Here is a 15,824-nt window from a genome sequence, read left to right as displayed (position 1 = left end):
ATAAATCCTGATCACGTTCTCGAACTTCTGGACCGTAGTAGTATTGTTTAATATTCTTTGTAACCACCAACTCATCTACGTCCCACCAGGGTAAAGTAGCTATATCAGCTAAGAATTCAAAGTACTGTACACCCTGCTCCATCCTGATTGCATAAACTTTCAAATCTTCCAAATATCCCCAAGATAGAATATCTCCCCAAGAAAGATCTTTGCTATGTGTGAAGAATTGAAGAGCCCTGAGAGTCTTTCTTTCTTTTGGCATATTCTTGAACCATCTTTTTCTTTCTTCTGCTGTAATCTCTCTAGGAACCAGTTCAGGAATATCTGCTGTAGAAATTCTTTCTTCAATCTTTCTTCTTAGCTCATCTTCATTCTTATCTTGAAACATTTCAGTAAACGTAGGGAATGCAACATCTTCCCCTTCATAATGAAAATCTACCCTCTCTTCCTCTGAATCAGACGCAGGTGAATGAGGAATTTCATCTTCAATATCGAATTTAAATTTTCCATCTTCCAAGCCCAATTCCTCTAACATTTCAGCCCGTGTTCTTCTAACCTCTACCTCTCCTTGTTGTTTACCAGATAAAAAAATGACAGTAGGGTTAGAAAGAAGTACCTGATCCACAGGTTGTTTTCCAGACGATGATGCTTCATCTTCAATTTCGTCCTCCTGCTCATTTATTTCATTATTCATCCACTCTTTCTTGAACATTTGGATTTCTGATTAATAAACCCGAGGCACCTTGATCATTGTCATCATCGTCTTTGTCATCTTTATCAGATTTGTCATCATCTTTATCATCTGATTTATCTTCATCTTCTTCATCTTCCTTATCTTCATCTTCCTCATCTTCGTCTCCAAACATCTCTATATCAGATTCTTCATCCACAATTTCACCACGAGCTATTCTTCCCTTCCTTTTTCTATCAAGAAACTTTAACAACTTGGCCACTTCTTTTGAATCATATGGCACAGGGTAAGCATCACCAACTAACACAAATTTGTCAGTTGTATACTCCAGCAGTAGTACTTCCCTTGCTCTTCTTCTTCTTTGAATAATTTCAACTCTTCGAAGAACATTTTCAACAATAATAGGCTCAATAGGTTCACCAACAATCAAGTATTCTGGTTCATGAGGCTCTTCATCTTCAGCTTCAACCATCTCTTGATCGTTTTCAACAACTTCTTGTTCTTGATCCTCAACCACTTCAATCATTTCAATATCAGGTTGCGAAGAAGAACCTCCAACATCTAGTTGACTCGAAGATCCATCAACTACCTCAACCTCTTCAACTACTCCTTTGTTCTTTTGGTTTGCTTCTTCAGCCATTTGACGTTCACGCTCCATTCTTCTTTCGTTAGCTTTTATCACATCAATTTCATCAAACGCAGCATGAATGTTCATCTTCAAATGGCTTTCAACCATAGCAACCACCATCTGAAGTTGTTGATCTTTCATTACTTTATCAGCTTTCATAGCCTCCATCTCTAACTTCATTGCCTTCATTTCATTAGAAGAAGCTTCACTCATCTCATTGAGAAACTGATTTAATGTTTGGTTCACATTCTCCAGATCCTTTATCTTTGCATTCAAGGAAGATATCTCATGTGTTAACGAATCAAACACTTTAGAATTACCCTTGACATCATCCTTCATTTGGTTCATCCTTTTCTCCTTTTCAACCAATGCTGCAACTATTTTATTGTGAGCTTCCATTAAATCATCAATTTGACTTCTCAACATATCACGTTCCTCCTTAGCTTTTGCTTTCTCTTTCTCCAGTTCTTTAACCTTCTGAATTAGTTCTTTAACTGCCTGATCATTGAACATATCACTTTCACCTTCAGGCATATCTTCAGAGAAAATACCAGTAGCCGGACCAATATTATCAAAATCAAAGTTAAAGTCTTCTACTTTCTGATGTGATGACTGAGGAATATCTTGTTGAGCAGGTTTTGGACTAGCAGCTCTGAATCCAGTGATCTCTACATAATCTTCATCACCTGTCTTCTCTTCTGTTCCAACAACGGGAACTTCTTTTGTTTTCACCTCCGCTTCTTTTGGAACATCAACACTTAGTGATTTTTCTTTCTGAATATGTTGAACTGCCTTTCCTTCTTTATCTTTTTGTGACTTAGCTCCTGATTTCTTTGATCTGACATTTCTGGGAATTACACCAACTGGATCTGCCTTTCGTTTCTTTCTTTGCTTCTTTGACTTTTCAGGATCATAAGGAGAATCTTCTTCATCTGATCCCTTTTGTTTCTCTGAAGGTCTTTTCTTCAGTTGAGCTTTTCCTCTACCAAGAGTTTCAGGAATCAATTCAGATTCAGATTGAGTAGCTTCAGAATCTCCATCACTTGATCTACTTTGAGCTTTTGTTTCTGATTCAACCCTTGTAGCCTTTTCAGCATGAACACTTGTTCCTTGAGCTTGTTGTGCTGCAATCTCTTCGTTCTTTTTCAAAAATCTTTCCAAAGTTTGTTTTAACAACTCAGCACCTTGTTCAATCACCACAGATGACTCTACAACTGTCTCATCCACTAGCTTCTGTTGCGGCTCTCCAGAAGACCCTACAAGACAAACATAGATAACAAGATTAGAACACATTTAAACCATATGAGATCTAATTGTCTTAATGCTCCCCCTTTCACTATGCCCTTTTCTCCTTCTTTAGGAATAACAACCGCAGGGGATGACTTAGGTGTCCTTTTCCTTTTTCCATCTCTAACATGCCACCACCTAGTCTTTTTCTCAACCATCTCATTCATCTTTGAGTTTTCATTGTCTGAGTTACTGTCGTCATGCCTCCATTTATCGTTTTCAGGAGCAACATATGCTTTGTCTTTTATTCTGCAAATCATCCGCTTGGTTTTCTCATCCTTATCTTTTGTAACTCTTCCAATTGTGACCTTACTTACACTGCTCATCTCCATCACATCCTCAACGTCCTTAGGAAGATCTTTGATTTTGTCATTTAGTATCATCATGATGAATCTAGGATACATGATGTACTTATCTCCTCCAGCTTGGCAGTTCTCCTTCATGTACTCAAAAATTACTTGTGAAATGTTGTACCTTTTGTTTAATACCAAGCTTGCTATCATATTCATGATGTAATCAGCAACCTCATCATATGCACCCTTTCTATGACCCAACGAATGCACCATACAATGCATCAAGTACCGATATGCTTTGGAGAAACATCTTTTGTACATCTTTCCATTTATGTACCCCGTGAAACCCATTCTACGCCACAAACCTTTTACAAGACGTTCTGACATGATCGTTGGATCATCATCAGAATCTTGCAGATCAAGAACCCTTCTCACATCTGCAACACTCACTTCAATTCCAACATCTATATCTTTTCCAACTTTGTCCTTCTTTCTTAATACAACATGAATCATCTTATCTGTTTCATCATACCTTGCTGTATCCTAGAATGCTCTAACATATGATTCATAAACCACAGTTCTATCAGACATAGCTTTAGCAATTCTGCTCTCTCTAAAAAATGTTGCCATCCTTTCTGCTACAGTACCAGTTGTTGATTCAGTATCAATTTCACAAGGTATGTTATGACTCTTGTCTTTCTCTTTTCCTCGTCCCTGTAAGAATATTCAGTATAAATCATGAAAATTTTGAAAATTTTTCTAACACTTGGAATTTCTATGTGATAACACTACAGAATCGACTGGTCTGTTCGATCGAGGAGCATTGCTGTTCGATCGGCTGAGAATGAATAGAGTGACAATGCCTGTTCGATCGGCTGGTCTAGCCGATCGGCTGGCAATTTATATCAAAGAAGTTCTTACAAATGGTTTCCGATCGGCTAGCAAATGCTCTTTGATCGGCTGGCAAACTTTTGCACAGAAATCTAGGTGATGAAATACTGCTATCCTTTCAACAAGTAATGCTACTCGATTGACTAGCATATGCTTTTCAATAGGTTAGCAATTCCTGTTCGATCGGCTGGCACATTGCTGTTCGATCGGCCAGCAATTGCTGTTCGATCGGCTGGTCTAGCCGATCGGCTGGCAATGCTATTGATCAAACAGTATTCAATAAAGAATTCTAACACACGGATTTCATAGCAAGCATTTGGCACAAGTTTCAAGGCATCAACATTGAACTAACATATATCTCAACACAAACACGTGTTCTTTATTGCTACTCGATCGGCTGGTCTAGCCGATCGGCTAGCACATTGCTATTCGATCGGCTGGTCTAGCCGATCGGCTAGCATTTGCTGCAGAACACTCTTTCAGATGCATCAAGAATTTCATCATCAAAAATACAATATGAGCACAGATATAGAATCCTAAGGATGTCGCGATCAAAACCCTATGCTTATTTCTCTCTAAAACATCCTACACAGTGTCTAATTTCACAATATAAGTGCCGACTGCCATAAACGACTATCCTTAGATCTAACAAGTTCAAACAAGATTTTTCAAAAATTGAAACGGTAAACATGTAGATCTTTGTATTGCGATCAAAACCCTATAACCAGATTTCATCAAAAATTCCTAAATCTTCCTAAATATGAGATTAAAGGACCGACAGACGAAGAACACGAAGAACGGAATGATTTTCAAAGATTTGAAGATGAAACACATACCTTTGCCATTGAAAATGATGAGCAAGCCAACAAATCAATGAAATGATGCAAAGAGAATCCAATAAATTAGTGAGAACAGTGAATCGGCTGAGAGAGTTCTTGTTCGATCGAAGTGTGTAAAGGTTCAAATGAAGCAAGAACTACTATTTATAGTGTTACAGTGAACCGGCTAGGCTGTTCGATCGGCTGGTCCAGCCGATCGGCTGGCCTGTTCGATCCAAGGCACTTTGACTTTCAACCCGATTTGACTTTTTGACCTTTTTCACATTATCAGTGTTCGAGAAATCCACTTAAGTATCTAGGTCCAAGTTAATGATCCTAGGTACTTAATTTGTCTACCAAGTTCAACTTAATGACCTTGGTTGACCCGAAGCAAAGGCAAACTGATGTTTTGTTCAAACATATTTTCTGAAAATTTTACAAGTTTCAACTTAATGAACTTGCATTTTGACTTTTTATCCTTTGTTTATATCAAGATTAGCTCCAAACTTGTTTTTCAGCTCAGAACAACTTCCTGCAACTTGCATCATACTGTGAATCTGAAGATCAACCCTCCGCTTTGGTTTGTCAAAAATAAAGCAGAAGTGCAAAATCTTTTTGAGTTTTCAATGCAGATTCTAAACTAGAAAAGTATTACTGAAAGACAGAATGTAATGAAAGAAATCTATTTACGAACATATTTTTGATGAGCGTGTCAGGGAATCATATCAGCTTTTTAGACAAGTTACAAGTACCGTTAAGCTTCATTTCATATTCAGGCTTTAACAATTCACCTCGATTGTCGATATACTGATCCATTTTAAGTTTTCTCACAGATTTCAATTTATTAGGATACGATTTAGATGTCTTATAAACTTAACTCATTCATGTGTCCCACCTTTTGAATATACTCCCGTATCAAGTTCCCAGTATTCAGTCTTACAGGTGAGTATACCACAGATGATATCTGTAAGGGGTTAAATGCGAGGGCCGTGAGAGCTCAGGTCGATACTTCCGTATACGCAGAGAGATGACGGCTTCGACTTTTCGGTGTGTCCCCTTTAGAGGATCTTTTGATTTCAACAGCAGCGACTATCAATTTTATTGTTTCATCAGCTTGCTGAGGGTGATGCTATGTTTCAAGCATTTTGCGGAAAGTATTATTCGGGGACTAGGTCAGAACTTCCATTCAGCAGAAGTCCCGGAATAATACCCCATATATCACTATCACTGAGTATAAAGACCTAGTATCTTAGAATAAGGGACCTATCAAACGAGATTTCAGGGGTTACCTATATATCCAAATAGTGTTCCCCACAAAGTAAGTCTCGTTATGAATTTTTAAGTTAATATCCTGAACAAATCTATTGACTGTGTAAAAACCTCTCGACACATCATTAGTGAGACTGTTTAAACCTTTTAAAACTTTACAAATCTTTAGCATACCGTAACAGTCTAGCTGATGTACTATCATTTTCCCTTTTTACACAAACTCTTTTTCATTTTTTATTGTTTTTGGATTTTGAAATTTTATCATGTTTTTGTCTTTTTGAATTTTTTTTAATGTTTTTGGATTTTCTGAAAAGTATATACAAATATACCTATCTCCCCCTAAAGACCAAAACATGTAAAAAATCGACAAACCATTGCAGATTGATTATCAACATCATCTACAGTGGTATCCTCATCAACGCCAACGATTCCATCCTTCACCGACAAGAGCATCATACCATTAAGTTTTAAAAGATATTTAAAACGTGTTCTATCAAATGCTTTGGTATGTAAATCAGCTTTTTGCTCGTCAGTGTGGATTTTCTCAATTCGTATCAACTTTTTCTCGAAACAATCGCGAATAAAGTGATGACGAATTTCTATATGTTTGGTTTTAGCGTGATGTATCGGATTTTTTGTTATATTTATTGCGGCCTCATTATCAACAAAAAGAGGAGCATTAAAAAACTGCAAACCGTAGTCGCGCATCTGTTGCTGTATCCACAGGATCTGAGAACAGCAACTGCTGGCAGAAATGTACCCTGCTTCACATGTGGAAAGCGCCACAGATGTTTGTTTCTTACATTGCTAGGTAACCAAGCGAGGTCCAAAAACTCGTTGATTAATTTGTATGACCATCGAGGGTCCTCTCAATGCTCTAACGCCCACAGAACTGGCATCCTGCAGTTGTTGATTTGGCATTGACTTTGCAGCATCCGAAATCCGAGTCGGAATACCCTTCGAGCGTAAAGTCGCCTTTTCTAGGATACCACAACCCCAACGATGGAGTTCCCTTCAGGTAGAGTAATATCCTTTTCACAATGATCAAATGCGAAGCTCTCGGGTTAGATTGAAATCTTGCTGCGAGGCACGTCGAATACATAATGTCTGGTCTTGAAGCAGTTAGATACATCAATGAACCGATCATGGAACGATAAAGTGTTTCATCTGCCCTATCTCCGGTGAGATCTGGGTGAATCCCATGATTTGTTGCTAATGAGGTTGCAGCAGGAGTAGAACCTGACATTCCAAATTTCTCTAGAATATCATGAACGTACTTCGTCTGGTGTATGAAAATTCCTTCAGGAAGTTGATCAACTTGGAGTCCGAAAAAGAATTTCATTTCCGCCATTGATGACATCTCGAACTTTTGCTTCATCACTTGTTCAAAATCTTTGCACAAGTTCTCGTTTGTTGACCCAAAAGTTATGTCATCCACATAAATTTGTACTATCAGCAGGTGACCGTCGACTATCTTTGTGAAGAGGGTGGCGTCTATTGTTCCCCGGATGAAGTGATTGGCTAGCAAATGCTAAGATAATGTCTCATACCAGGCTCTCAGGTCCTAGTGTAAGCCATATAACGCTTTATCCAAGAGATACACTTTATTCTTGTGGTGTGGATCGACGAAGCCCGGTGGCTGTCCCACATACACCTCCACCTTCACTTTGCCATAGAGAAAGGCCGACTTCACATCAAGCTGGTAGACTTTAAAGTTTTTCCATGATGCAAATGCTAGGAAAATTCTGATTGCTTCTAGTCGTGCCACAGGAGCGTATACTTCGGTAAAATCAATTCCCTCCTGTTGACTAAAGCCCTGGACAACAAGTCGAGCTTTGTTTCTGACCACTACTCCTCTGTCGTCCCTTTTACACTTGAACACCCATTTGGTGTTTATTTTCCTATGACCTTCAGGTAAATCCACCAGTTTCCAAACACCTAATTTTTCAAACTGGTTCAGCTCTTCTTGCATCGCGTTGACCCAAGATTCTTCAGTAAGCGCCTCTTTGTAAGTTCGAGGTTCGACCTGCGAGATAAAACAACATAGTGAAAACTCAGTTTGTAGAGATGCTACTGATGAATAAAAACTAGTAAGTCCTTGGTCAATTTGATGTCTGGTGCGAACTCCTGATTGAAGCTCTCCGATGATCAGCTCCTCTGGATGATATGAAAGAATTCTGGGCATTACTTCACTCGGAACATCTACATTGCCTTCCAGGTTAGTGACTTTTTGATTTGCACCTTCTTCACTGATAGGATCTGCTTGATCTAAGATCTGGATTTGCTCCCCCTCAGATTCAGAATCCCCATGATCAAAAGTTGGACCAACATCAGATGTTGTATCATCATTTGTTGCCGTCTAATTCTCTGGAGTTTGTGGAGTATCATCTTGTTCACCAGCATTACTAGGACCTGCTTCATCATCATTTGAAGTTTTCTGAGATTGCCTAGAATACTGTGCTGGAAATCTTTCTTCTGATGACTCATAGTCTCTAAGAATATCCAACTCATCAAAGAAGTCTTCTTCATCTTCAGGTTCTTCCATTACATCAAAAGAATCCCACAACATGTCGTAGTGGTAACGCCATGAATCTCCTGGGTTCTGAGGCGGCATCGTATTACCTTGGCATTCAACATTTGCAGCTTCAATAATCCGCTTTTCGCTTGGCACGAAAACACGACGCAAAGGACTTGCATATCCAACAAATATACCCTCAATGCACTTCGGACCAAATTTTCCAAAAGGTTCTATCACCGTACAGGGTGACCCGAACGGTTCAAGATACTTCAAGTTAGGCTTGCGGTTATTGATCAATTCAAAACATGTTTTGTTGAATTTCTTGACAGTGAGTACTCTATTGAGAGTATAGCATGCGGCAGAAACAACTTCAGCCCAAAAATTTATTGGAAGTTTTGAATCTGTGAGCATAGTTCTGGCTGTCTCGATTAGTGTCCGGTTTTTGCGTTCTGCTACACCATTCTGCTGCGGAGTGTACGGAGCACTAAACTCATGCAGTATACCTCTTTCTTCACAAAATTCTTCCATCTTATTGTTTTTGAATTCAGTATCATTATTACTTCTAATTCTTCGGATACGCCTCTGGTACAAGTTCTCAATCTTTTTGAATATCGCCATCAGAGTCTCAAACATTTCATCCTTTGACTTCAAGAAAGATACCCAAGAAAATCTAGAATAATCATCAGTGACGACCAAGCAATAGTAATCTCCTGTAATGCTTTTGACATTCACAGGACCAAATAAATCCATGTGAAGTCTTTCCAGCGGTCGTGAAACTGAATTGACTTGCTTTTTGGGGTGCGACTTTTTCTTCTGTTTACCTTTAATGCAACTTATACACTCCCCTTCTAGATGAAAACCTTTGATGTGAACTCCTGTAACCAGATCATTGTGCACCAAGTGATTCATTTTTTGACGATGTATATGCCCCATCTTTCGGTGCCACAATCTTGACTCCTTCTCAGTTGCTCTTGACACAAAACAGTGAGCCTGACCCATTGTTGTCGTTGCTATGCTCATATCCAATACATACAGGTCGTTGACTCTTGGTGCCCTCATGATGACCCACTCCTCGGGTACAACAAATCCTGGTTTTAGTATCAACATTCTTTGTCAGTGAAGTGAGTGGTGTACTTTCTGTCACATATCTGAGAAATACTTAGTAGGTTGTTTTCCAGCTCAGCAATGTAATTGACTCTTTCAAACGTTACAATCCCATTGGATAACGTTCCTTCACCAACTATACGACCCCTTGATTGCCTGCGAATCCAACATATCCTCCATTTATATTCCTCACATCGTACAACAATGCAGTCTTCCCTGTCATATGTCTGGAAGCTCCACTATCCATGATCCATCTTGAAACAAGTTGTGGAAGATCCTGCATATAAATCATCATGATTAGAACATTTCAATTTAGGATGCCGATTCATGCTTCGCGATCAAGGAAGCTCCGGCAATTCAAATTGTTTAGTCAAACATCGAGTCCACCCAGGCCTCATCAGCCTTAGGTGTAACTTTGACTCTTGCAATTTGAATTTTGAAATTTTCAGCCTTGAGAGGTGGAAAATTTGCATCATAATCAACCGTAATTGATTTTTCAGGCTTTTTCACCTCAGAATTTGAAATTTTCTTCTCACTTTTTGGTTTCCAAACTTGTTGAGATAATGGAATCCTTTTCTTTTCAGAAACTGATTTTTCCTTTACAAGCTTTTCATGAAGATCCAAAGGAACATTCATCTTTACTGATGTGGTAGAAGATGATTGTTTTTCCATTTCAGAAACCTTTGGTTTTGAACCATTTGCTCTCATTTCAGCAACTTTCGGCTTCCATGTTTATTGAGTTGTTGCGACCCGTTTGTAAAATTTATCATTTTTAATTACCACCTTTTTTACGGGTTCAGTTTTTACTTTGGTGTTGTCATTTTTCAAGCTCTTTTTCTCAACAACCAATGGAGCTTTTTCTTTCAACTCATTATTCTTCTTTTGATTTTCAGCAACATCAGTCTTAGGCTTCAAGTTGATACACTGTCATGCAATATGCCCAACTTGATTGCATCTGAAGCATGTTCGGGTGTCAACAACCCGACTTGTGCCTTCAGAATGAGGTTGTGAGGCTTTTTCTTCAAAGAACTCTTTGTTTGATTTTGAAAAGATTTCAGGTTCTTCATTAGAAAATGAACTCGAACTGTTCACAAACACTTTCCTTTCAACAAACTTCTTGTTTTGAACATTTTTCTTCTGATAAGACTTACCCCCCTGATATCCACCCGACCAATTGTTTCGATTGTTATTAGAAAATCGTGTAGGAATAACAGGTTTCTCGTAGTAAGCTTTATCTTTTTCAAAATTCATTTGTCTTTTTGTTTGGTTCAAACTCTTCACTTCTGCCAACTCAACTTCGACCAATTTGTAAACATTTTTCAATTTGTTGACATTTACACTCTCAATCGGAAACTCAGAATCCGAAAACAACTTCTGAACCCAACATCTTGTACATGACAAGATTTGGTTCTTCATTTAAGTTGTTCTTGGATTTTTGTTTCGGAATGTATTTATCCAAGAAACATCCATCATCTTCATTTGAATCAGACTCTAAAACACTTTCTGCCATGCTTTTGACAATATTAGTCTGAACACTATCATCAGATGATGATGATGAGAATGTAACATCAATCGACTCTGGAAGTTTTATTTCATCTAAATTCTCATCGTCATTAACCAGCCCGGACTTTTTCTTCGAAAAATTGTTTAAAACAGGTGGTGGAACTTGATGATATCCCACTCCTGTTCCGTCCGAAAATACATCTTCGCCAGCTTTGTTTTTCCCGATGGGTTTGGGAACAATGTGCTGCAGAACAAAGCAAGCGGAGTTGTAACTGGTTAATTTTAATTGGATGCGTTCATTTTCGATTTTCGCTTCTTGGAACTGAAGCTTCAGATTAGCAATTTCATCCAATTGTTTGTTTATTAACTCCTCTTTCACCCTTAACACACCCGACAGTTGAACATTTTCTTTTGTTGTTTTCCCATTTCGATCATCCGAATCTTTAACCGTTCGCTTAAGCTTCTCAAAATTTTCAGTGATGTGACGATTTTCAAGAATGAGTTTTTCATTTTCTTTTTTAGTTCTTTCTATGTCACTTTTATCACTTTCAATTTTTTCAGTTAACTCTTTTGCACGATCGTTTGAAGCTTTTAGCAATTTATCCCGGTTTAAGATTTGGTTTTCAACCTCTCTGACTCTTTTTGTCAGATCTTCAACCTTTTTGTTGTTGAGATAAGCGATAGTACTACAATCTTTGCAGTTTTTCTTGCAATTCTTGCAGTCACTATCGCTTTTCTCTTTCTTACCTGACCCTTCATTCGTGTTAATCTGACTGTCCTTGCCGTTTGACTCAGTTCCAGAACTAGAATCTACCTCCAGTTCTTTTGCAGCTAGAATTTTGTCTGCCAGATTCAAAACTTCCAATAAATTTTTGGGCTGAAGCTGTTTCTGCCGCATGCTATACTCTCAACAGAGTTCTCACTGTCAAGAAATTCAACAAAACATGTTTTGAATTGATCAATAACCGCAAGCCTAACTTGAAGTATCTTGAACAAGTGGTATCAGAGCTTTAGGAAGCTGAATCGAGATCTACAAAGACGAATTCACCGGAATTCGAGCCGTTCTAGTTGATTCAAAGACGAATTCACCGGAATTCAAGCCGTGTTTACTGTTTCAGAGACAAATTTCGCCGGAAATTTGCTATTTCTACTGATTCAACTCAAATTTCACTGGAAATTTAATCGATTCTTCTACTTTCTTCTCAGATCTAGCTTTATTTTTCACTTTTAAATCATAAAATCAGAAAAACTTAAAATTCAGAGTGATTTTTACAGTTAAAATTTGACAAATCTGTTATAGATCGATTCGGAATCATTAGAATTACAATCCTACAAAGTTTCACAATCAGATTCAATCTAAAACTTGTTCAAATTGATCAAAATCTATGGAAAACTGTTCATGTTTGCTGATGTCAGCCGGTCGAACGACCTAGCCGATTCATATACTTGCTGACGTCATCATTCCATTTGCATAACCGTTCAGATATTTTCTATTAGAAAGTGTTGCTGACATCATCCGTGTTAGCCGATCGAACGAGCAATTCGATCGGACAGCATTGTTGACATTTGATATTGTTGCTGACATCATATTGCTAGCCGATCGAATACGCCACTCGATCGGACAGTTATTGTGTACTGTTCACATATTTGTGTGTGTCAGCCGATCGAACCAGCTGGTCGATCGAACGAGCCAGCCGATTGTGGGTGTGCTAATCGATCGAACGAGCCATTCGATCCAAGTGTTCTTGTGTTTACATCTTTAAAATCTAAAACTTTTCTAAGTGTTTGATAAACATCTCAGGTACTTAACAATGGAAGAATTCATGAACCCGTTCAGTGAAATGTATGCGTTTGCTGGTAACAGTGGAGATGATTCAACAAACCGAACGAATGAGAATACTCCAAGTACGAGAAAGACGTTGACGGATGCACTTAGTGTGGAAAGCATCTAAAGCTAGAGTTGGCCAGGCATGGGATTGTGTTTACTCAAGAAGAGCTTGTGGACAAGTTATTTGATTCTTTGCCAGAGGAAATGGATTGGCAATACTTCGTAATGATGATCAAGAATACAATCCAGCCTAATGTTCTAACAGTTGATTTGCTGATAGAGAAACTTGAGAGTCATGAGCTCGAAATAAAGAAAACACATAAAGTCAATCACTCGTTATATCAACAAAATGTGGAACTTTATTATCCAAAGAGCTTGATTCAAAAGACAGGATCTCCGAAAACAGCCTTCACTGCAGAAAGTTCACAACCAATGACTCAAGAAACCTCACACAGTGGTTTTCATGGTGGAATGTCTTCCAACACTACAAGTCAAGGACCATCTTCAAGCACATCAAATCAACAGCAATCAGCACCAAAGAATGTCTTTCAATGTAACATTGCAGTTGACTTGAAAAATGGTCAAAATTTTAGTGAGGAGTCGGCGAAACAACAGATGATTTTCTTAGCGTCTGTATTGGAGTCATATGAAGGGTTAGTCGCTGGGAAGATTGGCAATACCAACCTGACGAAGGAAGATTACGATCAAATAGATCCTGAAGAAATGGAGCTAATCGATATTCGTTGGGCTATGGCCAGTGCTGTTCGTCGAGCACAGCGTTTCATGGAAATAACCGGTAGGAAAACAATTGGTGGTCCATCTACCAAATTGGGTTTCGATAAGTCTAAAGTGACATGCTTCAAATGCAAACAAAAAGGTCACTTTAAACGACAGTGCAGAAACGAGTATGCTGATGAGTCTGCTATTCCGTTCCGAGAAGATTACTATAAGAAAGCCATTTACCATCTGAACAAATCGGAACCTCCAAGGCTGAAGCAGATTGAAGAAAAAGATAAGGAAAATTCAAGAGCTCTAGCAGTCATTCATGATGATGAGGGATATGACTGGAGTGAGATATTGCCTCAAGAAGATGCAGTTGGTTACGCATTCACAGCAGGAAAGATTGTTTTGTTCAAGGATACAAGAACAGAAGAAGAAAAGTTTGTGAACAGAAGAATGATAGCCCAAACAAAAGTCAGCAGGATCTATACCATTTACAAAGAAGCAAAAAGGGCTAAAAGGTGGGATCCAGACAGAGAATGTTACCTTGATCCTCAAGGTAATATCGCAATCGATCCAAATTCACTCAGTGTTATGCAATCATTCAGCAATATGCGGAAGAAGAGGAAGCTAGACAGAGAGAATGGTGGGGTGAAGGTGAAAAGAAAGTGGAAGAGAAAGAAGAAAAAGTGAAGTTAGCAGAAAAGAAGATCGATGATGGATTGATAGATACATCACAGGAGCTCACAGCCAAAAATCTGATGAAGATGGCAGACAAAGTTCTAGCTGCAAAAGAACTGGAGGTAGATTCTAGTTCTGGAACTGAGTCAAACGGCAAGGTCAGTCAGATTAACACGAATGAAGTGTCAGGTAAGAAAGAGAAAAGCGAAAGTGACTGCAAGAATTGCAAGAAAACTGCAAAGATTGTAGTACTATCGCTTATCTCAACAACAAAAAGGTTGAAGATCTGACAAAAAGAGCCAGAGAGGTTGAAAACCAAATCTTATACCGGGATAAATTGCTAAAAGCTTCAAACGATCGTGCAAAAGAGTTAACTGAGAAAATTGAAAGTGATAAAAGTGACATAGAAAGAACTAAAAAAGAAAATGAAAAACTCATTCTTGAAAATCGTCACATCACTGAAAATTTTGAGAAGCTTAAGCGAACGGTTAAAGATTCGGATGATCGAAATGGGAAAACAACAAAAGAAAATGTTCAACTGTCGGGTGTGTTAAGGGTGAAAGAGGAGTTAATAAACAAACAATTGGATGAAATTGCTAATCTGAAGCTTCAGTTCCAAGAAGCGAAAATCGAAAATGAACGCATCCAATTAAAATTAACCAGTTACAACTCCGCAAGCTTTGTTCTGCAGCACATTGTTCCCAAACCCATCAGGAAAAACAAAGCTGGCGAAGATGTATTTTCGGACGGAACAGGAGTGGGATGTCATCAAGTTCCACCACCTGTTTTAAACAATTTTTCGAAGAAAAAGTCCGGGCTGGTTAATGACGATGAGAATTTAGATGAAATAAAACTTCCAGAGTCGATTGATGTTACATTCTCATCATCATCATCTGATGATAGTGTTCAGACTGATATTGTCAAAATCATGGCAGAAAGTGTTTTAGAGTCTGATTCAAATGAAGATGATGGATGTTTCTTGGATAAATACATTTCGAAACAAAAATCCAAGAACAACTTAAATGAAGAACCAATTCTTGTCATGTACAAGATGTTGGGTTCAGATAAGTTGTTTTCGGATTCTGAGTTTCCGATTGAGAATGTAAATGTCAACAAATTGAAAAATGTTTACAAATTGATCGAAGTTGAGTTGGAAGAAGTGAAGAGTTTGAACCAAACAAAAAGACAAATGAATTTTGAAAAAGATAAAGCTTACTACAAGAAACCTGTTATTCCTCCACGATTTTCTAATAACAATCGAAACAATTGGTCGGGTGGATATCAGGGGGGTAAGTCTTATCAGAAGAAAAATGTTCAAAACAAGAAGTTTGTTGAAAGGAAAGTGTTTGTGAACAGTTCGAGTTCATTTTCTAATGAAGAACCTGAAATCTTTTCAAAATCAAACAAAGAGTTCTTGAAGAAAAAGCCTCACAACCTCAGTCTGAAGGTATAAGTCGGGTTGTTGACACCCGAACATGCTTCAGATGCAATCAACTTGGGCATATTGCACGAAAGTGTATCAACTTGAAGCCTAAGACTGATGTTGTTGAAAATCAAAAGAAGAAAAATGAGTTGAAAGAAAAAGCTCCATTG

The 15,824-nt window shown here is 38.2% G+C and overlaps 1 protein-coding gene across 1 annotated transcript; it reads right to left on the bottom strand.

Annotated features, from left to right (window-relative positions):
• Positions 1 to 686: 686 nt before the first annotated feature.
• On the bottom strand, positions 687 to 8,491 carry LOC110905214 (glutamic acid-rich protein-like). The gene is made up of 4 exons (XM_022151105.1): positions 8,334 to 8,491; positions 3,547 to 3,613; positions 2,662 to 3,442; positions 687 to 2,575 (listed from the first exon to the last, which is right to left on the bottom strand). The coding sequence occupies exons 1-4, from the start codon at positions 8,489 to 8,491 to the stop codon at positions 687 to 689; spliced, it is 2,895 nt and encodes a 964-aa protein (XP_022006797.1).
• Positions 8,492 to 15,824: the final 7,333 nt, after the last annotated feature.

Source organism: Helianthus annuus, chromosome 14, assembly GCF_002127325.2.
Source record: "Helianthus annuus cultivar XRQ/B chromosome 14, HanXRQr2.0-SUNRISE, whole genome shotgun sequence".
Taxonomy (NCBI): Eukaryota; Viridiplantae; Streptophyta; class Magnoliopsida; order Asterales; family Asteraceae; genus Helianthus; species Helianthus annuus.
This window is presented reverse-complemented; position numbering and strand designations above follow the sequence as displayed.

Bases quoted from the DNA above. Each gene is read 5' to 3' on its own strand.
- LOC110905214 (XM_022151105.1), bottom strand. From the start codon at position 8,491: ATGCCGCCTCAGAACCCAGGAGATTCATGGCGTTACCACTACGACATG. The intron at 3,614-8,333 runs GTATTCTAGGCA...ATATTCTTACAG, and splicing joins GAAGAAAGATTTCCAGCACA to GGACGAGGAAAAGAGAAAGA. The intron at 2,576-2,661 runs GCATAGTGAAAG...TTTGTCTTGTAG, and splicing joins TCCTAAAGAAGGAGAAAAGG to GGTCTTCTGGAGAGCCGCAA.